This window comes from Lepidochelys kempii, chromosome 4, assembly GCF_965140265.1.
Source record: "Lepidochelys kempii isolate rLepKem1 chromosome 4, rLepKem1.hap2, whole genome shotgun sequence".
Lineage (NCBI taxonomy): Eukaryota > Metazoa > Chordata > Testudines > Cheloniidae > Lepidochelys > Lepidochelys kempii.
In genome coordinates this window covers 88,571,789-88,599,598 of record NC_133259.1, presented here as the reverse complement: position 1 = coordinate 88,599,598, position 27,810 = coordinate 88,571,789, and the positions used below count along the sequence as shown (strand labels likewise).

General features: G+C 44.0%; 1 protein-coding gene across 1 annotated transcript; it reads right to left on the bottom strand.

The window, feature by feature from the left end:
• Positions 1 to 452: 452 nt before the first annotated feature.
• Positions 453 to 26,800, bottom strand: PDCL2 (phosducin like 2). Its single transcript, XM_073343197.1, has 7 exons — positions 26,649 to 26,800; positions 20,058 to 20,232; positions 17,783 to 17,903; positions 16,138 to 16,228; positions 14,481 to 14,624; positions 6,990 to 7,198; positions 453 to 628 (listed from the first exon to the last, which is right to left on the bottom strand). The coding sequence occupies exons 1-7, from the start codon at positions 26,798 to 26,800 to the stop codon at positions 453 to 455; spliced, it is 1,068 nt and encodes a 355-aa protein (XP_073199298.1).
• Positions 26,801 to 27,810: the final 1,010 nt, after the last annotated feature.

The window sequence follows — 27,810 nt, the reverse complement described above, 5'->3', positions numbered from 1 at the left end:
AATCCTGCTCCTGGATGGGTGTGCCTATAATATCCTTTGGGCCAGATTCTTGATGGGAGAAATGGGGAAGAGGTTTGGCAGAGTGGAGTTCAACTACACTCAGTCGTTAACCAGTGACATTAGTTAGTATTACCCCTATGAATCCCAACTTGTACTGATGCCAGGCAGCCCTGAATCAGAAAGCAACAGTTAGCTCCCTCTGACCCCACCTCTCCATTCCAGTTGAGTGGAACTTAGATGAAGTGGAGATTCAAGGCCCTTCCACTTCAATATGAGCCATGTGTATATATTCAAGGGTAGAATTTGGCCTTTAGACAGTATATTATTTTCTAGAAGTTTAAACTGCAAGTATAAATATAAAACAAATCTCTGCATTTTTTCAGATTTATGAAACCAGTAATAAACATACATATGTTGACCAAACATAAAAACATCAATGCAGAGTACTAGCATTAAAAATTCCTGTGTGAGTAACATTTGGTCTCAACATTGTCCCTACTAGCACTGTTGGTGTCATGAATAGAAGCACTTCTAACTGAAGACATCATCATATCCTTAATGTTTTGTTTGGGGTTTTCTTCTAAGTCAGTTTTTATTGCTCCAACTTGTGCTAACTTCCATTCAAGCTCTGTAACAACAAATAATGACAAAACAAAGAACTGAAAAAAAATCAGATACAGTAATAAAATGCATTTATACATACAATTTGCAAATTGTTAAAAGCTTTTTAACAGGTACCAATGGACCGGATTGGTAACTGAATTTTCAAATCAGACAATCAAAAAGAGATTAGATGAATTATGACAAGTGAAACATGCAGGTAACACCATGTCACAAGTAGCTATTATATGGAGTTGGGTACCTATAGGCCTTTTGAGTCTTTTTGTTTCTACTGTGAAAAAGGCATTCTACCACCTAGATATCCTTTTCAAACACAGTGATTATTATAACAGGATTTGTGGGCTTGATTCTTGTCCCTAAATCTTTTTGCAGATGCCTATCACAGCCAGGGTCTTTCTCTCAACATTGGGAAAACCAAAGGTACTCTACCAGCCCTCACCTGCACAAACTACTCTTCAAACTCCACAAATCACTGTCAGCAGAGGACCCCTGGAAAACGTGGACTATTTTCCATTCCTTGGCAGCCACTGCTCCCAAACAGCCAGCATTGACACAGAAATTGAATACAGGATCCGCTATGCCAGCACATCAAACGAGTTTTCAATGATAGGGATCTACAAACAGGTACCAAGATCTTGGTTTACAAGGCAGTTGTCATCCCCACACTTCTTTATGGGTGTGAGACCTGGGTAACCTACAGATGACATCTCAAGCGGCTGGAGTGGTTCCAGCAGCGCTGCCTCAGGAGGATTCTCAGGATCATCTGGGAAGACTGACACACTAACATCAGCCTTCTCTCTGCAGCCAACGTCAGCAGTATAGAAGCACAGATCATGAAATACCAACTCCCCTGAGCTGGCCACTGTGTACATATGCCTGACACTTGCCTCCCGAAGCAAGTACTCTTCTCTCAGTTAAGTCAGGGAAGAAGGGCTTGCGGAGGACAGCGGAAGAGTTTCAAAGACATACCGAAAGTACATCTTAAAAAGGGAGGCATCAACCCAACAAACTGGGAGGACTTGGCGCAGAACAGAACACAGTGGCACCACACCATACACCAAGCCACAGCTCACTTTGAGGAGAACTGATGTGCTCATGAGACAGAGAAGTGACAGAGGAGAAAAGAGAGGGCACAACACTTCAGCCAACAACTATGTCTCTCCAAGATGACACCTGTCACTTCTGTGGGAAAAAAAGAATTGGTCTCCTCAGCCACTTAAAAACTCACCAATGAACCCCCTTGGCAGATATCATCCTCGCATCGAGGGATAGCTGAAGAAGATCCTTTTCAAACACAGTTACTATTGTATCAGGATTTGTGGGCTTGATTCTTGTCTTGCACCAACTTTACCAACTTTACATTTATAGTTCCATTGAATTACTCCTTGTTTAGAGCATAGAGAGAGTTGGTGTGTGTCTACATCCAACTATTAAAAGCCATGTTAAACTACAATAGAACCTTGCTGGGGTGACAGTCTATATTAGTACAGTTGTTTAGAAAACAGCCCTTGTCCAAACTGGATTACTCCAGGACATCATTTAACCCTTCCATTCAATGGAAGATCCATCAAGGATTGGCCAAGAAACTAAACAGTTTCCTATTTTGTCATTTCTTACAAACCAACAATTCTACTGAGAGCAAATCTGAAATGTAGAGTCAGGCACAGAACCACAGAATGTCCAGTATTAAAAATGTTATTAGTGCAGCAAACAAATTGCATAGAAGATTTCAGTACTGGCAGTCCAATATAGCTTCTCAATACCTCTATCCACATTGAGATTTATTTGAATTGTGGATAAACCGTTAATACAGATTTTTAGAAAAACTGAAATATTTCCACCGATAGTTTTTGCACAAGTATAGGGTAAAATCTTGAGAGCTACAGAGAACACACAACACAGCAGAACCACCACAATTAAGCTGCACAGTGGGGCTTGGATACATAGGGGGCACATAGCATGATTTCAGAGGCCTCCACAAGCCACAAAGCCAAGCTCTACAATAGCTCATTTTCTGGAAGTGAAGGGTGTTAGCAGGATAGTAGTGGTGGGACAGGGGCATGGCCTATGAGTTCATGAACTGTGCAAAATCTCTACAAACGTGTATAAAGGGAAAACAGTAGCAGACAGCCACTACTCCAGTCTATGTGTTACAGTAGCAGGCATGCAGCAAAGTGAATATGGCTATTGTGAAGAAAGAATCAGCTTTTTAGCCCCATTCATGTGTGCCTGAGTACCTGAAGTGTCCACCTTAACATACTTGTTCATATGTGACTCAAACTGACAGTGTCCTTCTAAAGAGCTGCAGTGAACATGATTGCTTGTTGCATATAAACCAAGTTATTTTCTCATAAGCATCCTTGATGGAAATACGGATGTGCATTCTTTAAAACAAGAAACCCAAATGAGCTTTGAACACATAAGGTAGAGATAGAGGCTACTGTTGCTACCTGGACCATAAATTTTTTGATATATTTTAGTCTTCTCAAACCCAAGATGGGACACAGACCACCGTTTCTTTTTGGAATAAGAAAATAGTGGGAGTAGAACTCCTTGCCTTGAAACTAACAAAGTACCACTACTGTGGTTTCTCGCCACAAAGAGAATCTCTTCTTTAAGCATCCTGTGAACAGGAGACATGATCTTCTACAGTGACAAATGATTCTGCATGCCTCACTTTAGGTGCCTAACATGACACTTTAAATAGGCTCAATTTTCAGCACTTTTGGAAAATCAGCCCACATAGAATGTCCCAAGTTGTGTACCCAAAAATTGAGGAACACAAAAAACACTTGTCACTTTAGAATATCTTGGCTCATGACCTTAAAATTGGATGGAGAAATGGAAGTTGGTACTCAATACAAAGAGGAAGTGAATCACATTATCCAGGTTGGTTCTCTCTAAAACCCAGCGATCCATGGTAATTCCACTCCATTTTGAAAAGAAATGACTGATGTAGTCTTCCTACTGGGAAGGGAAAGGTTTAGAAAACAAGCCTGGGACTGGAGTATCAGGCATCATATCAAATCTATTGACTAGAAGATAATGAAGTTTACTCCTGAGGGAATTCTGCGCCACTGCATGTGTGCAGAATTTATGTCCCCCACAGATTTCTTTGCTTCTCTGCAGAAAAATAACTTTGTGATGGGGAAGCAAAGGGAAGCCACAAGAGTGGTTATGTGACCCTCCCCAGCAACGTTTCAGGTGCCCAAGGCAGCCGGCAGAGAGGTAAATCACTGTGGGGCAGGAGGCAGGACTGGGGAAAACCCAGCTGGTGGCTCCTACTCTGTGCCAGGCTCAGCCACTAGCCACAGCGGGGCTAAAGAGGACAGGACTTCCTCTTCCCCTGCGGGGCATCCAGGGCTGGGTTAAACCCACCCCCAGATTTCTCCCCCAGCTGCAGGAAGCTCTGAAAACTCCCCCCAACCCTGCTTCCTGCACCCATCACTCGTCAGCTGCAGGGAAAGGTTTCCCTATACACTGAGCTGCTCCCCCATCCGCCATGCATCCAGACCCCCTCATACCCAGATTCCTGTGCCAAGTCTCAACTCCCTTCACTCAGAACCCCCACGATGAGCCCCACTCCTCCTGCATTTGGACCACCCTGACAAGCCACCCACAACTGGATCCCCAACCCATTTCCCCAGCATCTGGACCCCCACTGAGCCCCCCACACCCAGACTCCCCTGCTGAGCTCTATACCCCCCACACCCACCAGACGCCACGCGCTGAACCCAATCCCCTTCACCTGGCCCCCCCTGCAGAGTTCCATTACCATTACCAGAACCCCCCAACAAGCCCCTGTGCATCCAGATCCCCCCCACCCCGAGCCACCCATACCCAGTTTGCCCCAAACAGAACCCTCTCAAGCCACACCTGGATCCCCCACACTAAGCCCCTCTACACTTGGATCCTGCCTTGCTGAGCCTGCCTGCCCAAATGGAGCGTCAGAACCTTGGAGTATTTCTGGGGTAGGCCCAGTCCTTGCGCTGTGTTAGGGTTGGGTGTAGCCTCATGGCTGAGTTTGTGTCCCAGGGGGGAGCTGCACAGTGATCTCCCACCTCTGTGGAGCCAGTGGCCTGTGCTTCCCAATACCATGCTGGAGACTCCACATTTATTTGACAAATAAAATTTGCAGAATTTTGCAAAATTTTTAATTTTTTGGTGCAGAATGACCTCAGGAATAGAAGTTGTAGGAGCAGAAGATGATGAGGAAGTGTTTTAAACTGCTTCCCTTTGTGCTGCTGATATTAAAGATTGTGGTGTGGAAGTTGCTGGGTGAGGAATAAGGACTTCAAGGCTCCATCCACCCCAAAAGCTTAATGTAATTTCTTCCTCTGCTGAAAAGTGGGAAGTTAGAGATGCATCCCCTCCCGGGTTCCAAAAGCCTCAACTGCTTCTTCAAAACCAAAACTAGTTTCCATGCCTTCTGGGGGGCTAAGAACTGTAACTGTCCCATTCACAGCTGTCAAAACCTCCAGGTTTCACCTGACATGTTCTACAATGGAGATCTTTGTCAGTTCAAAAATGTGCAGCAAATGGGTAGTTTAACAGTTTGGGCAGTATAAATAAAATTCAATTTAACATAAAAAAGTTAAACAAAACACTACACTGATTTAACTGCATGAGAGAGAGAATCCATGCTGCTTAATTCCAGGATCTCTGCTGCATAACTAAGGTCTATTGTGCTTCATAAGATATGAGCCTGGGTTCAAGTAAACAGTGTTTCTTGTAAGGGTCTGTCACGAGTCCCCGGGCGATGCTCTGGAACTGCTCCCTACAAAGCCAGTCAGGACTCTGGTGAAGTCTCCTTTCTGTGAGCAGACTGTCTGCAGGGCAAAAGCTCACACAGCTTCCACCTTCCTGGGTCTGACCTCGGAGCACTCAGCATCCTCTGTCCCTCCGTGCACTTCCCACAGCGAGTCTGCCCAGGCGGGGCTCCTGGGGAAGCCAGAGGGGCCTGCACCCCAACTTCACAGTCAGACGTGACTCTCAGCTAGCCAGTAAAACAGAGATTTCTTAGATGACAGGAACATGGTCTAAAACAGAGCTTGTAGGTACAGAGAACAGGACCCCTCAGCCAGGTCCATTTTGGGGGGCAGTGAGTCTGACAACCACGTCTGCACTTCACTCCTCGTCCCCAGCCTGCCCCAACTGAAACTCTCTCCAGCCGCTCCTCCTCTGGGCTTTGTCCCTTTCCCGGGCCAGGAGGTCACCTGCTCTCTTTGTCTTCAACCCTTTAGTTCTCAACTTGCAGAGGGGAAGGCCCAGGCCATCAGTTGCCAGGAAACAGGGTGTTGGCCATTCTCTGTGTCCAGACCCCTGCACACACCTGCCCTCTAGGGCTCTGCAACAATCATACACCCTTATCCCACCACCTAGATACTTAAGAACCGCATGGGGGAAACTGAGGCACCCCCACAATATTCAGAGAAAACATTAAGAACAGTCCTACTTCGTCACAGGGTCTCAAAGAGAGGTGCTATTAGAACACCAAGAACTATATTTAAGGACGGGAACAAGAAATCAAAACAACAGGTTCAGTTTTTCCCACTGCTTTTAGGAACGTGGACTTATCCACACAAAAGTGATCCACTGCACACATAACACAACCCTTCTCTCCCACAGACTTCCTTTGTGAACTTGGGCAAGTCATTTATTCTTTCTGTGCCTCAGTCTCCTCCCTCCAAAATGCAGATGATAGTATTTCCTTACCTCAAATGGGTGTTGTGAGGATAAATACATTAAAAAGATTGTGATTTGCTCAGATATTATGGTAATGGGGACCAAGTAAGCACCTACAATATAGAGACAGATAGAATAGTGTTGCAATAGCTGCAGAATATATATAAATGGAACTGGAACTTGGGACAAGTTTAGGAAACAACTTGGGACAACTTGGGAAAGTTTAGGACAAGACAAAAATGCTTGTCAAGGGATCATCACATAGTCAATGAGGTTTTCTCCCAGTAGGGGTCATGCAGCCAAGTGTGGAATGGTGGGTATATGGGAAAGGCCCCTGCATAGCCTGGTCCCATGGAACTGGGTTGAGGACTCACACTTAAGAGTGAATGTATACCCTTTTTTAGATTAAATCCTCCTCCATAGGAAAGATCAGATGTTACACAGGTGCCATCCCCACCATACCTACCTTATGTATAGCAATGCAAGCTATCAACACATACTAATATTTGTGCTACAGTAGAAATGCAGAAGCTTTTATTAACAGTTAATTCCTAATTTTTCCTGTTTAAGGTACAAAAACACTATCAAAGACTGTTCTATCCCAAGAAGTGATTTTAAGAATTGATGATTATTAACTACATTAGATTACTATAAAATTATTTTGAACATATTTGTTATATTACCTTCTAGTTTAAGATTTGTCCCTCCACATTCAGTAATTCCAATGAACCTGCCTTTTATCTGACCATTTCTGTACACAAAAATTGTGGGTAAACATCTGTCATGGTAGTTTTGAATACAGCTATTCACAATGGCTTTGATAAACTTGATTTCTGGAAACTTTCTGGCTAGCAGGCTGAGATGCTGGTTAACTAGTAAGCACATTGGGATGCTAGAAAAGAATGGATAGGTTTGATGAAATTTCTGACACAACAGTCTGAAACATGCAAGAAAATACTTAGAATCCATACAAATAACCTTTCAATAATAGAGTTTTTACATGTAGTCAGTATGCTTCTACTTTGCTCTATAATGGGACTTCCACTACAGATTTCCTGTCTGGTTTCTCCTACAAGGAGTCTTATGGAAAAAGGCTGTTGAAATAAAAACTGAAAATATTTACATGAATGTCAAAATACATATACTGTTGGTTATTACTGCTATATAAGTTCCATGTGTTCTGAGTTTTGTTTTTTTTCCACCACCGACAAACCTTGGTCTGTGTCCACTTAATGCAGTTTTTGTATTTGAGGTTTTAATACACTTACGTTTACTCTTATTTGGATATTCAGTTTCATAGTTTTACATTTGATATTTTAAGTTTTTTTCCCCCCAAAGAACTCTAAATAAAGTAAAATTTTAAAAGAAAATCTCAGTATGGTGGTATGGCCACATCATGTTGGTCCATGGCCTTCATGCCTGGATTTTTGTAACACAAGAGAGGGTTACTCACCTTGTGCAATAACTGAGGTTCTTCAAGATGTGTCCCCCCTTGGGTGCTCCACTGTAGGTTCGGCAGCACCTTTGTGTGTGGAGTCAGAGATCTTCAATAGCAGTGCCCATTGGACCGCACATGCGCACATCCTCTCCCCCGTGCTGTGCATGGGTAGTATAAATAGCGTTGTGCGGCCAACCGCCCTCAGCTTCTTCTCTAACGTAGAGCCCAAACGTTAAGCTTGGAAACAGAGGGGAGGAGGGCAGGTAGTGGAGCACCTGTGGGGACACACATCTCGAAGAACTGCACAAGATGAGTAACACAAGTTACTGCACAAGATGAGTATCCCTTTCTGCTTCGAGTGATGTCCCCATGGGTGCTCCACTGTAGGTGACTATAAAGCAGTGCCCCTAGCTAGAAAGTTGGGGCTTCAGAGTGGCTGGTATCGCCGAGGACAGGACCTTAAGTCTGAGAATGGTGTCCATCAAGGAATCTTACAAGATGGCATAATGTTGGGCAAACATATCAGAGGACGCCCATGTGGCAACCCTGCATATATCTATTATGGGAACATTATTGGGGAATGCAATGGAGGTTGAGAGCGCTTGTGTGGAGTGTGTCCGGATAGAGGCAGGTGGTTGCTTATTGTGAAGTTCGTAAGACAGGCGTATGCACTGGGAAATCCATTTAGAGAACTGTTGTTTAGACATGGCGGAGCCTTAAAAGCATTTGGCAATGGATACGAACAAGCATGGCGAGTTCCTGAACGGTTTGGTTCTATCCAAGTAGAACAACAATGCGCGTCTCATATCTAAAGTGTGGAGAGCTGCTTCTTGGTAATTGTTGTGTGGTTGGGAATGAAGGAGGGGAGGTGTACAGGCTCATTTAGATAGAAGGACGTTATAACCTTCGGCAGGAATTTTGGGTGGGGACGGAGGGTCACTTTGTCCTATAAAACACTGTATATGGCTGGTATGCCATAAGGGCTGATATTTCTCCCACGCGTCATGCTGATGTAATCGCGATGAGAAAGGCTGTTTTCACTGCTAGATGAAGCAGGTTGCCATTGGCTCTAATGGACGTCTAGTCAGAGAGCGTAGGACAAGGCTGGGGTCCCAGGATTGGGTGGAGGGACGTAGGTCAGGGTATAGGTTTCGAACACCCTTAAGAAAATTTTTGACAAGGGGCTGTGCAAATACTGAATATCCCTCAACAGGGCAGTGGAATGCAGTAATTGCAGCCAGGTGCACTCTAGGAGAACTAAAAGCCAATCCGTGCTGTTTGAGTTGAAGGAGGTAGTCCATTATGGGAGGTAATGGAGCGCAGGCTGCATCGACCTGTCTGTCACCACACCAAAGTTGGAAAGTTCCACTTGTGGGGAATAGGGTATGTCTGGTAGAATCGCACCTGCTATTTATCAAGATATGTTTTACTGAATCTGAACTGGTTATTTCCGAATCCTGGAGTTACGAAGGAGCCACGCTTTCAGGTGGAACATCTGAGGATTGGGATGGTGAATGCATCCCCTGTCCTGAGAGAGGAGCCACAATGCTCGGGGAAGGTTTATAGGCTGAGAGAGTGTCATGCGAAGCAGGTACGTGTACCAGACTTGTCGTGGCCATGTCGGTACTATTAGTATAACCAGAGCTTAATCTTCCTGTATCTTGCGTAAGACTCGGAACAGAAGGGGAAAAGGAGGGAAGGCGTAAAGAAGTGGCACATTCCAGTTCATAAGGAATGCATACCCAAGTGAATCGCGTCCCAGGCCTGGTCTGGAACAAAACTGAGGACAGCAGGTGTTCTCGTGAGTGGCAAAAAGGTCTATGGTGGGATAACCCCATTGGCAAAAGATGGGTCGGAGTGCTCTCATGTTAAGCTGCTTTTCATGCTCGTGCAAGAAGGTTCTGCTCATTGTATCCACAGTCATGTTCTGATGTCCAGGGAGATACGCAGCAGAGATGGAGATGTCATTGTGGATACACCAGTTCCATAGCTTGATCGCTTCTGAGCATAGGGAATGGGACCTGGCACCTCCTTACCTGTTGATGTAATACATGCAAGCGAGGTTGTCCGTCATTACTCGAACAGTCTGGTTTCTGAGGAGTGGTAGGAAATGTTGGCATTGTGGACCGCCCTCAGTTCCAGGAGGCTGATGTGTAAGGTGGTCTTGGTGGGCGTCCATCTGCCCTGTATAATGTGCTTGCATAGATGCGCTCCCCAGTCAAAGAGGGAGACATCGGTGGTAAGTATGATAGTAGATGGAGATTGAAGAAAAGGGACCCCAGCACAGACACTGTCAGGGCACGTCCACCACAGTAGTGAGTCCTTGACCTGGGCTGGCACGGACAGGAGTTTCTGAATGCTGTGTTTGTGAGGAAGATATACTGTATGGAGCCAGCCCTGAAGACACCACATGTGCAGTCTTGCGTGTCTGACCACAAACGTAGCTGCAGCCATATGTCCCAGAAATTAGAGGCATGTACGTGCTGAGATTTGGGGGCATGCTCGGGCGATTGTGTTGTCGCTGTGAACCTGTGAGGTGGTAAAAACGATCTTGCCTGCTTGGCATCGAGTACAGCACCAATGAATTCCAGTGTTTACCTTGGGGTTAGTGTGGACTTTTCAAAATTGATAAGGAGGCCCAGTTTTGTAAAGAGGGTCATTGTAGCATGGACTGCTCGGAGTGCTTCGGTCTCAGGTGGCACTTTGAGAAGGCAGTCATCTAGATTTGGGAAAATGGTGGTGCCTTGTTTGCAGAGGAAGGCCACTACCACTGCGAGTACCTTGGAAAAACTTATGGGAGCTGTGGATAGTCCAAAGGGTAGTACCCTGTACTGGTAGTGACCATGGCCGACAATCAATCATAGGAAAAGTCTGTGAGCAGGGTGTGCAATATGAAAGTATGCATCTTGTAGGTCAAGGGCCAAGAACCAATCCCCCTGTTCCAGTGCTGGGATGATGGTGGATAGGTTGACTATCTTGAAACATTGTAGTTTGACAAACTTGTTGAGATTGCAAAGGTCCAGTATGGGGTGCCAACCACCAGACTTCTTTTGTATCAGGAAGTAGTGAGAGTAGAAACCGCATCCTCTGTATTGTGGAGGGACTGACTCTATGGCTCCCAGTTGAAGAAGATGTCTCACCTCCCGCCACAGGATGGGCTTGTGAGCGAGGTCCCTGAAGAGGGACAGGGACGGGGGTTGGGTGGATGGTATAGCTAGGAAGGGGATGGAGTAACCTTCCATTACTATTTCCCGGACCCACCTGTCCAAGGTAATGAGCATCCAAGATGGTAAAAATGGAGCTAGGTGGTTGCCAAACTGTCAGTGTGTAGATGGCGTTACAGATGGTAGGGGCAACTAGAGCAGGCAGGAGGTTCTCTGGACCTTGACCACATCTTCAAATTTGCTGCTTATTAGAGGGTGTTTTCAACAGTGTCCCTAGTGCAGGCGATTGTCTGTGCCTGTTGGGAGGTCGGTGACGACGGCGTTGGTTGTCAAACTGCCGCTGTGGGTAGTATGGCTGAGGTAAAATCATGGAGGGAGCTGATATTTCCCTGATCTTCATTTTGGCTGTGGTGCATATATACCAAGAAATTGTAGAGTGGCTTGGGAGTATTTCAGTGATTGTAAGGAGTTGTCTGTGTGCTCAGAAAAGAGATTTTGTCCCTCACAAGGGAGATCCTCAACCATATTTTGCACCTCCTTAGGGAATCCTGAAAGGTGCAATGATGATGCACGTCCCGTTACTACCGCAGTAGCAATGGATCAGGCAGCTGTGTCAGCTGAGTCCAGGGAGGCCTGCAGGGCCGGGTGGGCTATTAAGTCACCTTCCAAAATGAGGGGCAGGAATTGTTCCCTTTTTTCCTCTGGCAGATTCTGGCAAAAGTTCCTCCAGCTTAGAATAATTTTTATAATCATATTTGGCCATAAGAGGCCTCATAGTTGGAAATTCGAAATTGGAGGGTAGCAGATTTATAGGATTTTCTGCCCAGGAGATCTACACATTTCCAGTCTCGGTCAGGATGACTGGATCAGGATTGGCATTGATGGCCCTTCTCTTGCACCACATTCACCACAAGGGAATTCAGGGCAGGATGTAAAAATAAAAACTTAGCATTTTTTGCAGGTACATAATATTTCGTATCTGCCCGTGTCAAGGTTCCTTCCCCACTCTGAACTTTAGGGTACAGATGTGGGGACCTGCATGAAAGACCCCCTAAGCTTATTTTTACCAGCTTAGGTTAAAACTTCCCCCAGGTACAAACTGTTTTACCATTTGTCCCTGGAACTTATCCTGCCACCACCAAAGTGTCTAACAAAAATAACAGGGGAAATGCCCACTTGGAAATGTCTCCCCCGCAAAATATCCCCCCAAGCACTACACCCCCTTTCCTGGGGAAGGCTTGATAAAAATCCTCACCAATTTGCATAGGTGAACACAGACCCAAACCCTTGGATCTTAAGAACAATGAAAAAGCAATCAGGTTCTTAAAAGAGAATTTTAATTAAAGAAAAAGTAAAAGAAAAACCTCTGTAAAATCAGGAAGGGAAATACCTTACAGAGTAGTCAGATTCAAAACACAGAGAATCCCTCTAGGCAAAACCTTAAGTTACAAAAAGACACAAAAACAGGAATATACATCCCATTCAGCACAACTTATTTTATCAGCCATTTAAACAAAACAGAATCTAACACATATCTAACTAGATTGCTTACTAACTCTTTGCAGGAGTTCTGACCTGCATTCCTGCTCTGGTCCCAGCAAAAGCATCACACAGACAGAGATGACCCTTTGTTTCCCCCCCTCCAGCTTTGAAAGTATCTTGTCTCCTCATTGGTCATCTTGTTCAGGTGCCAGCGAGGTTATCTTTGCTTCTTAACCCTTTACAGGTGAAAGGGTTTTCCCTCTGGCCAGGAGGGATTTAAAGGTGGTTAGCCTTCCCTTTATATTTATGGCAGCCCATCTGCATCTAGAGGGGATAGAGGCTGGAGTCTGCCAAACAAGGTTTGCAGTTTCAAGTAGTGCACCATTAATAGGTAGGGCAATTTTTGTTGTTGAGGAGGTATGGAGAGTGTCAATCAGTTCATGTTGTTATTCCTTGACCTCCTCAAATGGGATGTTTAGGGTGTCAGACATTCTACGAAACAACTCCTGAAAGTGACAAAAATCATCAGCCACTGTGGGAGGTGCTGGCATGATGGCTTCATCAAGTGAGGATGAAGAAAACATCCTGCTCTCCTTCCAGTTCCTCTTCCAGTGGTGATATTTGTGGAGGCTGTGGTTCTGGAGGTCGAGAGATTGTTGAGGAGGGGATTGATGGAGGCTGGCGTGTTTGTAACGGTGGGGGATTACCAAATTGTGCCCTATACATGGCCCAGGGGCCCCAATGTGGCCAGTTAGAGGGAAAGGGAATATATGGTTGCATCCATGGGGGCCCCAGAAAAGGCTGGGTGCCCTGAATTGTGGCAGGGTAAGGCTGGTAAGTTGGTGTCAATTGCCCTGATGTTGATGGGGCAAGAGAGTCTTGATAATCACCCTCATCCTCCTCAACATCACTAAGGAAAGAAGGTGCTGTCTCTGTTGAAGAACGTGAAGAGTGTATTGATTGAGAAGTGTGTGAGACTTGAGACATCTCCTGTCTGAGGAGTGGAGAATCCAGAGTGTCAGATATAGTGAAGTCTGACAGCTGTGTGAATTCCTGTGGGTGATCTCTCCTCAGTGCCTATGTTGAGCATGGTGCCCTGGTGTGATATGGAAAAGAGTCAACAGATGGTGCCAGAGAGCTTTTCGGAGTCAGCTTTAGTAGGAGTTTGCAACCGTGCTGGAGTCTTTCTCCCAGCCGAGAGCTTCAGGGCAGTGCGTAGTGTTGGGGCCAAGGGCTTCACTGGAGCCAGCTGTTTTGCAGGTGCCGGTGTCAATGGCATCCTAGGCACCAGAAAGGAACCCGGAGCCACGAAGGGGGTAAAGGGCTCACTTTGGTCACCCACAACAGACGATGGCACCAATAGCTGCTGTTTCACCTCGGCATGGTCCTTAGACTTACTATCAGGGGCTGAGGTAGTCAGTCTAGGAGCAGCCTTGTGGCTCCTGTCAGAAGCAGTTAGTACCACGGTTCTAGCTGGGGACGGCATTCCTGCAGTTTGCATCTCAGGAGCTGTGGGAGGGACCACTCTCTTCTTAGTGTCATCCCGGTCAGAGCATGATCTTCTCTTACTCGGGAGAGGGGAGTGAGGCTATGTTTACACTACTGCGGTAATGTGACCTATGCTACGCAACCCCAGCTACGTGAATAACGTAGCTGGAGTCGACGTACCTTAGTCCTTCAGGAAAGAACCTCACCCTACCACACTGCTGATCTGCTGGAGTGAGAGAATGAAAGAAAAAAAAAAGGCAGCAAAATCCTTAGAGTGGAACCCTGAAGGAGGGCTGCAGAGGAATGTTTGCCCTCCAGCACAATTCATGTCTGCCAAGTGCCAACAGTAGCTAGCAAGAAAGATCTTTTGCATTACCTCTATGTGAGTCAAAGGTGAAGAAATCCTATGTATTGCACTGATGGAGCAAGGAGGACCAACACAGGAGAAATCCTATTTTCTAAGATTTCTTTTCCCCGTAGTGAGGATATGGTAAACTATTTTGCATATATTGTCTTTCTTATCATCTCATCATCTTGAATCTTTTTTTGCTAAGTATTTTAGAATCTTAAATACTTTTGAAAAAATATAATCATAGCATTACCTTGATCTATATAGATGAATTACAACCCACACATCCTTCTGAGCATTTGTGACTTCTTTCACATATTGCTCACCAGAAATTTCTCTCAGCTCCCCATATTTTTGTCTTTTCTGAAGAATTTTCCATTCTTGCAACCGTTGTTGCCTATTTCAGAAATAAAAATTATTTGGTACATTTTTTTAAATATTTAATTTACTGTAATATCAATTTTGTATCTCTTAGTTCCTTTGAATAAACCCATCATCATTTATGTTTGAAATATTACAACCATGATTTTCAACTTTTAGTACTTCATCCTGCTTTTAGATAGATACTGCTGTACATTTTGGAAAAGTGGCAACTGTTTTTGAAATGTGGTGCCAATTTTTTTAATAATCTATATCTGAATGTCTTTAAGTTTTAATGGAATAATTTTGTGCTAGAAGGCTTCAGTGCTGGCATTTATTTACTGAGACAACACTTGAAGATAGGAAAGAAATTATATGTACTTACATCACTCTAAGGAACATTAAGGATATAAAATATTAAGGAAAAGAAAGTTTTTGCAACAGATTACATGTCTGTATTGCTACTGCAGTGAAGAAAAGGCAAACACCACAAATTCAAAAAAGGCCACAAATGTTTTTATGAATTTGAAAACAAAATTATGTATTGTGTAAAGTAACCCAGAGTTTAATACCTTACTGGTGCACAATTTTGTAATGAAAATTTGAATGCAAAAGCACCAGGTGGCAGTCTTCATTTATAAAAATAATGACAATGTAGAAAGTGAGAAAAATTCACAGCCAAGGTCCAATATTTATTAAAATTTATTGAAATAAACCATGTCATTGTCTTACGTCAGCAGCTGACTTTCTTTTAAAAAGTATTAAACAAAATATGTTTAATATATTCTTACCATGATGTGTGAGGATTTAGGTGCACAACTCTGTGATTTCATGAGAACATTCTTTTAAAATTCTTTCTTTCTCTCATAAAATAGCAGTAGAAAGTTGGAATCAACACCAGTCTAGTATTTCTAAATTGCTACTATTTTAGCAGTCTAACAATACAGGAGTATACTATAATGGGCATGGTTCAAATCCAGTTCTGTTTTTTAATTCAAGTGGATAACTTTATCACACTGGTACATTTATTTTGTATACATCTGTTGCAAGGCATGCCTCCTACTGAACTAATGTCATGTTGCAGGTAATCCCTGCCTCAATTTCTCTTCTCTCAGGCCCCTTTAAGAATTCGACACAGTTCAGATGAATGTAAGACAAAATTCCCCTGCTTGGTTCTACTTTGTCAAACCCAAAATAAATGTGAATTGTGTCTCTTACTTTGGGCTCAGGGGTTACACAGTCCTCCCCCTTCTGGCTGGTGGTCTCTGGGAGATTTTTTCTCATGGTCTTGAGAGAGCTTCTCTCTCTGTAAGCACCTCCCTGTAACGGAGCTGAGTACTCGTTATACAATACTATCCAGAAGGCAAAATAATATTTTTCTAACTAATAGTATTAATTTTTAGCTGAATATTTAATTTTCAAATATATAACTATGTAGGTAGATTTTCTTCCTTTCAGTTTGTGGATGGGATTTTTCTTTATCCCATATGTGTGAAACATCCTAAATAACAATATGTATTGTGAATATGGCAAGAAACATCTTACTGTACCTATACATTTCAAGAGCTTTCATATCATCCTCATCAAAGTCATCTTCAGCTTCATTTAGTTCTTTAAGAGTCATTCTTTCATATGGTTTCACTAAAAAGAACAAGCCAAATAGTCAGCTTTTGTCCACTAAAAACTATGCATATTTCAATATTGTTATGTGCAGAATCTTTACATTCAGGCAGGAGAGCAATATCAGTGTGAAAAACATCTTATGTCTCACCTATGAATTTGGCCAACACTGGAGCAACCTTGTGCAAGAAAGAGAAAAATAACTGAAGTTTGAGTAACTATAAGTTACTTTATATGCTTTGTCATTTTCATATTATGTTGCTCTCAGACAGCATGACACATGTCTGTATTGGGTTAAATTTTCATAGGAGCCTCAGATTTCCCATTTTGTTCCAGCCATTTTGCATCTTTCAGATAACGCAAAGTCTTTGGATTTTGGCCAGAAGCGGCCAACAGAGAATTCCCCCTACAACAGGGGAAACTCCCAGTGTCTTAAAGCAACTTGAGCTAGCTCCTACACTAGCTGCATCCCCACCACCAATATAAAGGGCATGCTGGGAGTCGGAGGAGGCAGAGTGGGAACGAGGCAGGGGCATGACATAATTCTGCTTCTCTCCACGAATCCTCCACTGAGATAAGATTCCCTAGACTGCTCTAACTCATGCTAGGATGGCTGGCACAGAATCAGGGAACTGTAAATAGCTTCCTGACAACCTCCCAAAACCTACATCAAACAGAGCTGAGGAAGAGGGCAGAATTGAGCCTGCAGTCTCTACACTGGCACTAGCAGTTGTGCACATGGATGTTTTGAGGCACTGTAAATCTTTGCTTTGGGTTCACATATTGACTAGATAAGCATAACTACCTAGGCCCCAATCCTGCAAACACTAAAATGTGTTTAACTCTGCACAATGAGTAGTCTTATTGAACCTCCTGGCACAGAGTTAAACACACGTGTAAGCATATGCACGATAGATGTGGGCATGCAAACTAGGCCCCTGAGGTAATAGGGAATGAAAATATTTGATGTGCCAAGCAGTGGACACAAATTCAGAGGTCTCTTGAAAATTTTGCCCTTATTATTTTGGGTCACATACACTGTGTAAAAATTTGTTTTGCAGTGCTAGATACACAAAACACATGGGGAGTTTGCAGTACTGGAAATCAGTGACAAGAAGATAATTTTCTGAGACATATTTTCCTCCTGAAGACTGATTTTCTGATTCGATCCCCTTTGTTCTTACCAGCCTGTGTGGGTGGATAACTGATCAGTAGTTTGTCTGAACGTCAATATTGCTTATGTTAACCACCCTGTGGTTTTTCTTTCCAAAGGTGAATTATTGATTTGTTATTTTACATACCATGTACTGTAATATTTGTTATTAGCACATCTATATATTTTATTGTGCTATTATTCTGTTATTTTACAAGCATATTGCACTGAATAAAATAACCATCTCAAATACAAATAAATGAAAATTAAAAATAAAAAACACTACCAAATAAAATAACCAAAGTATTCTATTTTTCAGAGTGGAATTATGTTAGAATTTTTGTGTCATGATAAATGTTTCTGAAGAATCCTCAGATCTTCATTTTGCTATATTAAGAGCATACATTTTAAACTTTACTTGCCCTCTGCTTCTTTCTGTAAACGTAAAACCATTTCTTCAGTTTCATCTTTTGGCTCATCTTTTGGAGGTAGAATTCCAAAATCTCTTAATATGTCATTCCATTCCGTATCTTCATTTGGATCCTATTTTGAAATTATGGAACAAAACAAAAATCAACAGATTAATCTACTCCCATATTTTTGTTTAAACAAGAACGTTCCCTTTTGCACTTTGACATATAATAAAGGGCATGACATTACAATAAAATAGGTCAAAATTATAACCAAGTCTGGGCAAAGAAAAGACAGCAGTACATTCATGGACTATTCTGTTCAGGAGAGAACTTGATATCACAACTTCTGTATTGATTGCTAAGGAGGAAATATTTAATTTATGAATATGAAATGTAAAATCAAGCATAAAAAATTGAAAACAAAAATAAACTTTCTCTTAAATCAGTATTAACATTAAGAAGCCACCATAAATACTATGACAAATGGTTCCTTTTTATAATATAGAACACATGAATGTGGAATTCTAAAATATATGGCAACATCAACGGGACGCTCAACAGAAAGAAGCTGCTTGCAATTTGACAAAATTATGTTTTTATGTCATTGACATTATTTATGCTATCAGAAGCATCTGTTTATTATAACGATTTATTTTGGAATGATGGAACATCAGAGTAGGACAACTGATGTATATCTTCAGATATGGACAACAAGAAAATATTCACTTATTGTCATAACAGATTTCTAAATTAGGTAGTTAATCAAAACATGTACAGTTGACTCTGATATACTACCTTATTTGTAAATGCCACAAAGTTTTATGGTGGAAATAAATAGCACTGTTTTAACATATAAGACAAAAGATTATACAAAAAAAGTGCTTTATAAACACCTGAACCAACATGCAATCCCTGGGAAGGAATATGATACCTATGAACAAGAACACTACACAAGAGCTTTCACATAATGAATGCTATTTACTTTTTTTGCTTGTTGGGTAAATGCTCATAAAACATTCCACAAACGTGTCACAGTCTAAAATACCACCACCCAAATGCTAAAATATATGGAGGACTTGTGACACCTTAGAGACTAACAAATTTATTTGAGCATAAGCTTTCGTGAGCTACAGCTCACTTCATCGGATGCATTCACTGGAAAATACAGTGGGGAGATTTATATACACAGAGAACATGAAACAATGGGTGTTACCATACATACTATAAAGAGAGTGATCAGGTAAGGTGAGCTATTACGAGCAGGAGAGAGGGGGGGCATGTTCTCTATGTATATAAATCTCCCCATTGTATTTTCCACTGAATGCATCCGATGAAGTGAGCAGTAGCTCACTAAAGCTTATGCTCAAATAAATTTGTTAGTCTTTAAGGTGCTACAAGTCCTCCTTTTCTTTTTGCAGATACAGACTAACACGGCTGCTAGTCTGAAACCTGCTAAAAATACATATATCTCAAAGTTTGCTAAGGGTGAAATCATTCCTTTAGCGCTTAGGGGAATATATACCTAAGAAAGCCCCAAAAGACAGAAAATGCAACAGTACCACCAGGCAAGAAGAAGAAAGTGGAGAGGCTGTACAGGGAGACTTCACAGAACCTTGAGTACCATTTCATGTCATCTCTACATGAACACAGAAGAGGAGTGTTGAAGATATAGGAGTGGCAGGTGTGTAGTAGTGGTCCATGCAATTCTCATAGAATCTTGATTGATAAATTGGAGAGAGTCCATAGAAGAGCCATGAGAATGATTGCAGGATAAGAAAACATGCCTTATAGTGAGCAATTCAAAGTGCTCAATCTGTTTAGTTTAATGAACAGTAGGTTGTGATAACTTGATTTCAGTCTGTAAGTATCTACATAGGGAACAAACATTTAATAATGGGCTCTTCAGTCTAGCAGAGAAAGGTATAATATGATCCAATGGGTAGAAGTTGAAGCTAAACAAATCCAGACCGGAAATAAGGTGTACATTTTAATGGTGAAAGTACATAATCATTGGAACAATGACAATTTTTAAATTAAGATTTGATGTTTTTCTAAAAGATATGCAATAAGAATTATTTTGGGGAAGTTCTATGGCCTGCTGTTATAGAGGAGGTCAAACTAGATGATCACAATGGTCCCTTATGGCCTTGGAATCTATGAAATGTGACATCTCAGGGGGCTGCAGTCACTACTATAATCTAGCTTTTGCAAGTACCCAGTGCCCAGCCGCTAAGATGAGGGAAAGAATCCATCCCTAAAAAACCCCTGCACTGGTTCCCATTACAAAGTCCTTGTATTCAGATTTCGAACTAAAAACTACAATTTCACTCAAATGATTAGCTGTACCACTTGAAAGATCAATTTTTGTATTTTTCTTCCCTTCTTCGAATTTAGTCATTTTGTCACGAAGTCTTCCAGCTAGGCTAGCAACTTCTATTAGCTTTTCATATGCTGCTGAACTGTAAGTGTGAATTTAAGAATAAATGACATTTAATCTTTCTGTTGTGCATAAAAATTAGTCCGATTCATGATTTCTCAAGTGGGGACTAAAAGCTCACAACTAAAATTGAAGTAAATGGGAAATTAAATGACAATTTTGACTGTTGTTGCTATATATTCTAAACAAATTTAAGTCCACTTTCTACCTTTAAATACTGACCAACAATGAAGCAATGAAAATATCTTTAGTGTTTCATTTCTATTCTATAATCACATTTTCTCCACAAAATTTTTTGTATTGTAGGAAAATTACTCTAATATTTCAGAACAGAACAAAATGTTTTGGCTTATTTAAGTTATAACCTACATAGACATAATAAAAAGCTGCTCAGATTTCAGCAACTGATAAGGAGCCAAATAATGCAGCTTTACCTGTAGAGGGCAGGAAAACAACAAGCCTAGAAGAATGAGCCAAAATTTGTAAGTGGGCAACGGCTAAGCTTGAGTGGCATCATCCCCTTCTCTCCTTCCAACTCCACAGAGGCACATATGTAAACTTGGAAAAATTAGATTTTTATCAGTAAACATAGATTTTACTGCACACACACAAATCAATACAAAAATGTTTCCATCAATAACAGAAATGTACAGATAAACAAAGTAAAAAAAGTGCTGCTTGAGAACTTATTAGAGTTTGCCTTAAGGATATTTACTTTGTATATTCTGACATGATGTTGATAATTGGTATTTTAATGGTTATCAAGCTTTAACTTTTTGAATCTCAATGTCTACAGTCAATAAATATTTATTGTCTGACCACGACCCATAATGTCCCACAACTGTGAAAATTTAAATTGCTAAAAATAGAAAAGAGTGCTTAAAATTAAAAATGTATATTATCCTTCAAAATTATATTTAAAAAAACCCTACAAAATCAAAATGTCACATTTACACATGTATAATCTATTCACATCCGGATGGTCACAGATGGGTTCAGTGTGGGGCCTGAGGAGAATTGTTCTCTGTACCTTCACTCCCCACCAAACCCATGGAGATTTCTTCATATAGGATAATGCTGACCCTATCAATATGATCTTAGACTCAGAGATTTTAAGGACAGAAGGGACCATCATGATCATCTAGTCTGACCTGCACATCGCAGGCCCGAGAATCCCATCCACCCACTCCTGCAATAGGCCCATATAAATTGTGACTGAGTTACTGAAGTCCTCAAATCTTGATTTAAAGTAGTGGTGGGCAATCTGCACGTGGCCCATCAGAGTAATCCTCTGGCAGGCCACCAGACAGTTTCTTTATATTTGCAAGGCTGCCCACAGCTCTTAGTGTCACGGTTTGCTGTTCCCGGCCAATGGGAGCTGTGGAAAGCGGCGTGGGCTGCAGGGACGTGCTGGCCGCTACTTCCTGCAGCTCCCATTGGCCGGGAACAGCAAACCGTGGCCACGGGGAGCTGCGGGCGACCGTGCAAATGTAAACAAACTGTCTGAAGAGGAGGAAGTGTTAGTTGGAGGAGTGGCCTCCTGGTCTAAAGCCTCCTCTGTTTCCTCAAAAGTCCCTCAGGGGGTTCACAGAGTCCTGTCTCTGACTCCAATGGGGAGCTTTTCTGTCTTTCCCTGGAGATACTGGGACGCTTGAAATAATGTTGCCTATATACTGCCCACAAGTCCCAATATGGCCACTGTGGTGGGAATGGCATTGGTGGTGGCATCCATGGATGCCCATACTATCTCTGAGTGCCAGCTCTGGAACAGTGCCCTGGCTGTTCCTTTAGATCTGGTCTGATGATTCCCTGGATGAGTGAAGAGCGGTGTGAAGAATAGAATCATAGAATCATAGAATATCAGGGTTGGAAGGGACCTCAGGAGGTCATCTAGTCCAACCCCCTGCTCAGAGCAGGACCAATCCCCAATTAAATCATCCCAGCCAGGGCTTTGTCAAGCCTGATCTTAAAAACTTCTAAGGAAGGAGATTCTACCACCTCCCTAGGTAACGCATTCAAGTGTTTCACCACCCTCCTAGTGAAAAAGTTTTTCCTAATATCCAACCTAAACCTCCCCCCTGCAACTTGAGACCATTACTCCTTGTCCTGTCCTCTTCTACCACTGAGAATAGTCTAGAACCATCCTCTCTGGAACCACCTCTCAGGTAGTTGAAAGCAGCTATCAAATCCCCCCTCATTCTTCTCTTCTGCAGACTAAACAATCCCAGTTCCCTCAGCCTCTCCTCATAAGTCATGTGTTCCAGACCCCTAATCGTTTTTGTTGCCCTTCGCCAGACTCTCTCCAATTTATCCACATCCTTCTTGTAGTGTGGTGCCCAAAAACTGGACATAGTACTCCAGATGAGTCCTCACCAACGTCGAATAAACATCTCCTTCCTCATCGTCGCCTTCCTCCCTAGAAAAAGGAGGGGCAAATCTGTTTGTTGGTGTGTGTAACAGTGCTGAATGTACCGACGCTATATTGGTACTGAGAAGAGGTGATACTGGTGCCGGAGCAACTACTAGATCCTTACGTCAAAGAAACTGCTACATTCCAAGAGATCTCAGTACTGAAGATGGCGTTGGCAGTAACTGTTGTGGAACCGTAAGTTGTTGCGGTACTGGGAAGATCAGTGCCATGGATGTCTGTACCAAAGGAGGTAAAATAGACGGGCACCGCTGTCTCTGCGCTATGTGCCAGAGAGCCAGAAGATGGTGCCATAAGCTGAGGTGGTGCCAAAGGTGCTCGGTACTGAGTGTTTAGCTGCTGCAGTCAGTGCTGTAGTAGAAGGGCAGTCTTGTCTCCGCTGTCCTTCTGAGAGCCTGCCCACTTAGGGTCTTTGGCTTTAGGGGTTATCTGCTGTACCAGAAGATCTTGCTGACCTGTAGGTACTTAGCTGCAGTGCGGTCAATACTGAGGATGTGGAGAAAGTTGAAGAACGCTTCTTTTCCGAGGCTCCCTTTGTAGGAGAAGTGGAAGCTCTCTTCTTTGCCCTTTTTCTGGGAGACAGGTCCCTCCCAGGCAGAGTCAGTGGAGGAGGTCTGTCAGAAACTGAAATAGGCAACTGATGACCAGGAGAAGTTTGTGGTCCCGGATCAGAGGCTAGGCAGAGAGATTTCTCCATAAGAATTCATTTAAGTTTAAGGTCCCTCACTTTCCTGGCATGGGCCTTAAGATTGTGGCAATGGGAACACTTCTGATGTACGTGCATTACCCCCCAAGCAGTTGACACACTGGGAATGTCTGTCTGAGACTGAAATTGCCTCTCAGCAGGAGAGGCAACATTTAAAGCCAGGAGACCTGGGCATTCTCAGGTAAAATTGTCCCCAAGAGGGGTGAATGAAATGTAAAACTAAAAATAAGATATATGTATTTTTAATGGGGAGAAAAAAGGAAAAAAGGGAACAAATGCTAACTAATTATTCTATCTACCGTACTATAGCGCTAATCCTATATCTAAAGGTAAGTTATGCAGAGGCACTGCCGAAGCTCCAACTCAGGTTAAAGAAGGAACTGAGGGGGCGTTGGCCGCACAATGCTAGTTAACCGCCACTACAGGTATGTCGACCCAAAGGGCGTGGGCTCGGATACACTCAACGAAGCCACATCAGGTGCATAAGTATAACTGGTTTTATTGCCAAAGTATAATAAGCTTCCCAGCCTTCACGTGTTACTAAATACGTGCTTTCCAGCAACCAAGCAAGCAGGCAAGCAACAATGCTTATGCCCCTTCTGCTACGGACAGTCCCAGACCCTCCAGCCTTGTCCTTGAGGGCTTATAGCAGGCGCTGCTTCAGCGTGGGGAATTCCTGGGCACTCACAAGGCCAGGGTCTGCAGGTGAGACTGTTCATCTAAAGCAATTCGCATAGCCGTTTTTAATCATCATCTCCTTCTAAGGGGGCGGCGGGGGGGGGGGGGTGTACATCCACAAGCAGGCTCTGGCAGGAAACACTACTGTTTTTCTATTCCCACACATAAATCTCCTTATCTTTTTTCTTGTTTATTCAGTCGAGTGGCTGCAAACCAGCCCAGCCAGTCAAAGCCAGTTCACTACCAGCTCCCCCCGAACTACGCTGTAACAACAGCCCAAGATAACTTGCGGTCAGCACCAACAAGGTGCAAGATGGGGCGAGCGCATGTGTGGCCCAACCAAGTACTGCTGTTGAAATTCTCTGACTAGAGGCGCAGGGGCGCACAATCACTTGAAGTGGAGTACTCACCGGGACATCACTCAAAGAAGAAACTTTATTTCTCTATAGCATTTGAAAAGGAGATTTGAAAAAGCTGTCCTGAAGTACTACAAATGGAAAGCCAAAGGTCAGTGCACTACAATATGACATCTCCTCATGCTCATGGAAAACATTTTTTTTAATACCTCAAGTAATGTCCAGATATACATGCAGATTTCTCTACATGCTGCACCTATAGAAGCTGCTAGAAGTGGAAAGCAAAATCTATAATGAAGACAACCACTATGTGGTACAGAGGAGGCAAACTTTGACTAATCCTTATTTTGGCATATTTCCACTGAGTTCACTGGGAATTTTGCTTGAGAAAAGACTGCAGGATCAAGCCTCACATTTGTTTTGTCACTCACTCGTTGACCAACAGTACATAGAGCTTCTGATGGGTCCTGTCATTTTTTTCCCCCTTAGACCCTGTATATACACAAACTTGCACTCTTTTAACATGATTGGTTGAAAAACCACACTGTTACAGACCTAGCTGAGTCCCCCTCATGGACTGTCAATTGGTCTGTCGTACCCCACATACTTCCAAGCCAGACGCATCTGGGCACCATTCAGTCACCATTTCTAACTCTGGGCCTTTGAGGCACTCTCCCGGGTGAAGACCTCCTGTCTAGCCCCTCTTCTTGGGATACAGGACTCAACCGTGCAAATGCCTTAGGCCCTGAGACCAGTGCTCTGACTCCTGGCCATTCATGAATGCTCCCCCGAAGTCCACCTCCATATGAGCTCTGGATTATATTTTAAAGCCTTGAGGGACACTGTGATGATTCGGATAATCTGTCCATACAATTTATAAATTCTGGGTGAGATTATGAACTCTTGGTATGTATCTTTACCAAGCTGTGGGGACGGTGGGGCGGGGGTAACTGTCATCTCTGTTTTGCCTCCATGCTGGACTGACATTCCAAAGGTGACTGGCAAAGGGTTAATAAAGATGGTGGTTGACTTAAGGGTCCAACCATTGACATACAATTGCTTTAGACAAATGGCTGATCCCTGCCAGAGGAACTGGCTTAGCAGGGGAAAGGTCTCTTAGCACTGAAGTCATCTGTTGGGACTGACCAGGAAGTCACCTGACAGAAAGTCTGAAAGGCTATAAAAGGCTAGGAGCTTATCTCCTCACATTCTTTGGCCATTTTCACCTGCTCAAACTGAAAGGAGCCACAGGTAGGACCCTTATTAGGCAGGGGGAACCCTGCCTTTCTGACACAGATGGATCCCCAAAAACTCCCAAGGGAAGAGAAATGTAGTGAGGGGCATTGTGTTTAGGAAATTTGTTGTTTCCTAGGTGAGCTGTACTCTCTCTTGTGCTTTATTTCTTAAGCAAAAAGCAATGATGTTAGCATTCTGTGCAAAGTGTCTGGGTGTGTTGTGTGTCAAACTTTGTCGCATGTCTCTTGAAGGAATTACACTGTAAACTAGAAAGCTCACACCTTTGGGTGGACTTCTTAGAAATGGTGAGTCTGAGGAGCCAGCACTGGATCCAGGGACTGGGTTGAGAAGCCACATGGGGTAAGCTCTCAGGATGGGCGCTAGATACATGGATCTGCACCCCGAGAAACTCCAAGACAGGGATATTGGCCAGGGCTCTATGCCCAAGGGGGCTCCGCAAAGCTAAGTTGCTCAGGCTTCGACTTCACCCCCGGTGGCAGGGTTGGGGCTTGAGCTTTCTGTTCTGGGCCCCAGTGAGTCTAATGCCGGCCCTGCTTGGTGGACCCCCTGAAACCTGCTCACAGCCTCCCAGGGAGCCCCAGACCCCTGGTTGAGAATTGCTGCTTTATTAGATAGGAAAGTTAACTAACTATAAATGTACATCCTAGTTCTTGTTTTATTATTTTGTTTTGTATTGCAACCATTTGTTTCCATCAGACTCATGTTTCCAATGGGACTTCTGTTCTTTCTTAAGTAAACCCTCTTTGATTTTATTGTAAGTGCTCATAAGTGCAGTGTGTTATACAAGAATGATGATTTAACATAAAACTCATAAACTAAGGGTTCAATGCTCCTTTGGGAGCAGCGAATCTGGGATTTCTGAGAGAAGCCAGTACCAGGCGCTGGAAACCACAGGGGAAGGCTTCAAACAGACAAAGGGACCTCTTGTTAACCTGCAAGGCAAAGACATGGCTGGCAGAGCCTGCAGGAGAGTGACTGAGTGGCTTTACGGCTGGTGGTGCCAGGGAGCTAACCTCCAGTCACCATAGGCAAGAAACCCTACAACTAGAGGCAGTGGGTAACAAGCTGACTCATAGTCCTGGGTATCCTGAAAACCATCACACCGACTCCTCCATCCAGTCAAGTCTTCAACACCTTCTTGCAGCTTCCCTGCTACCCCCGCCATGTCCACATCTTTGTGGCACTCCCTCCCCAGTGCATACTCCCTCCCCAGCTTCCCCCACCTCTGGCTGCAGCGTCCACACCTTCGCACGTCTGCTCATACACATCCATCCACACCGCTGTACAGCTTCACACCTTGCTGAGCAGCCCCCCAGCATGACCCTTTTCATCCAGCTTCCCCAACAGCATCTTCACAGGACTGCACGGTGTCTGACACCGCCTTGCCTGAAATTACACATCTTCCCCCCGGCCCTGCCTGTAGGTGCACAAGGCCTGCACTCCCCACAGCTCCCTCACCTTCATGAAGTTCCCACTCTCACTTCTGCATACAGGTGACGCCCACCCCCACCCCTTAGCTCACCCCTCTCCTCCCCCACTCACTCTTCCCCTTTCCACCCCACTCCCTCACCCCCCCTCCCCCAGCTCAGCTCTCGCACCCCAACACTTCCCCCTCCAGCTGGGCTCATCCCCACCCCCAGTTCTCCTGCAGTGCCGGCGGCTTGCCCTCTCCGAGTCAGGCTCTGCTTTCACCTGCATGGCCCACACGGGGGTGGGATGGGGGGGGCATTCGCTCTCCCCACCGATGCAGCTGGGTGTACTCGCGGGTGCGGGGAGGGGGGTGTCAGGGCTGGGCCCTGCGGGCGGACGGAGGGGCGGGGGTCGCGTGGCACTGTCCTTGCCGCAGAGCAGATCCCGCCTTGGCTGACGCTGTAGCACGTTGGGGTGAAGCAGGCGCGAGGCCAAACGGTTGTTTGGCCGCTTAGAACTGCCTCCGCTTCGACCCAGAGGAGTGGGCGGGGCCATGAGAACGGTTATTTGCGTATTCAAATCAGTGTCCCCGACGGCTGGTAGAACCTGGCCGGGCTACAACGCGAACGGGCGCCCGCTCCGAGGTTTAACGGCCGCTGCGCGAGCTCGTGACGCTCTTCTCTCGGTCGGGTTCTGGAGGGGGCCGCTGGGCTGCCTGTCGCTGTCTCACGGGCAAATCCATCCGCCGTGAAACGCGCGGGAGCT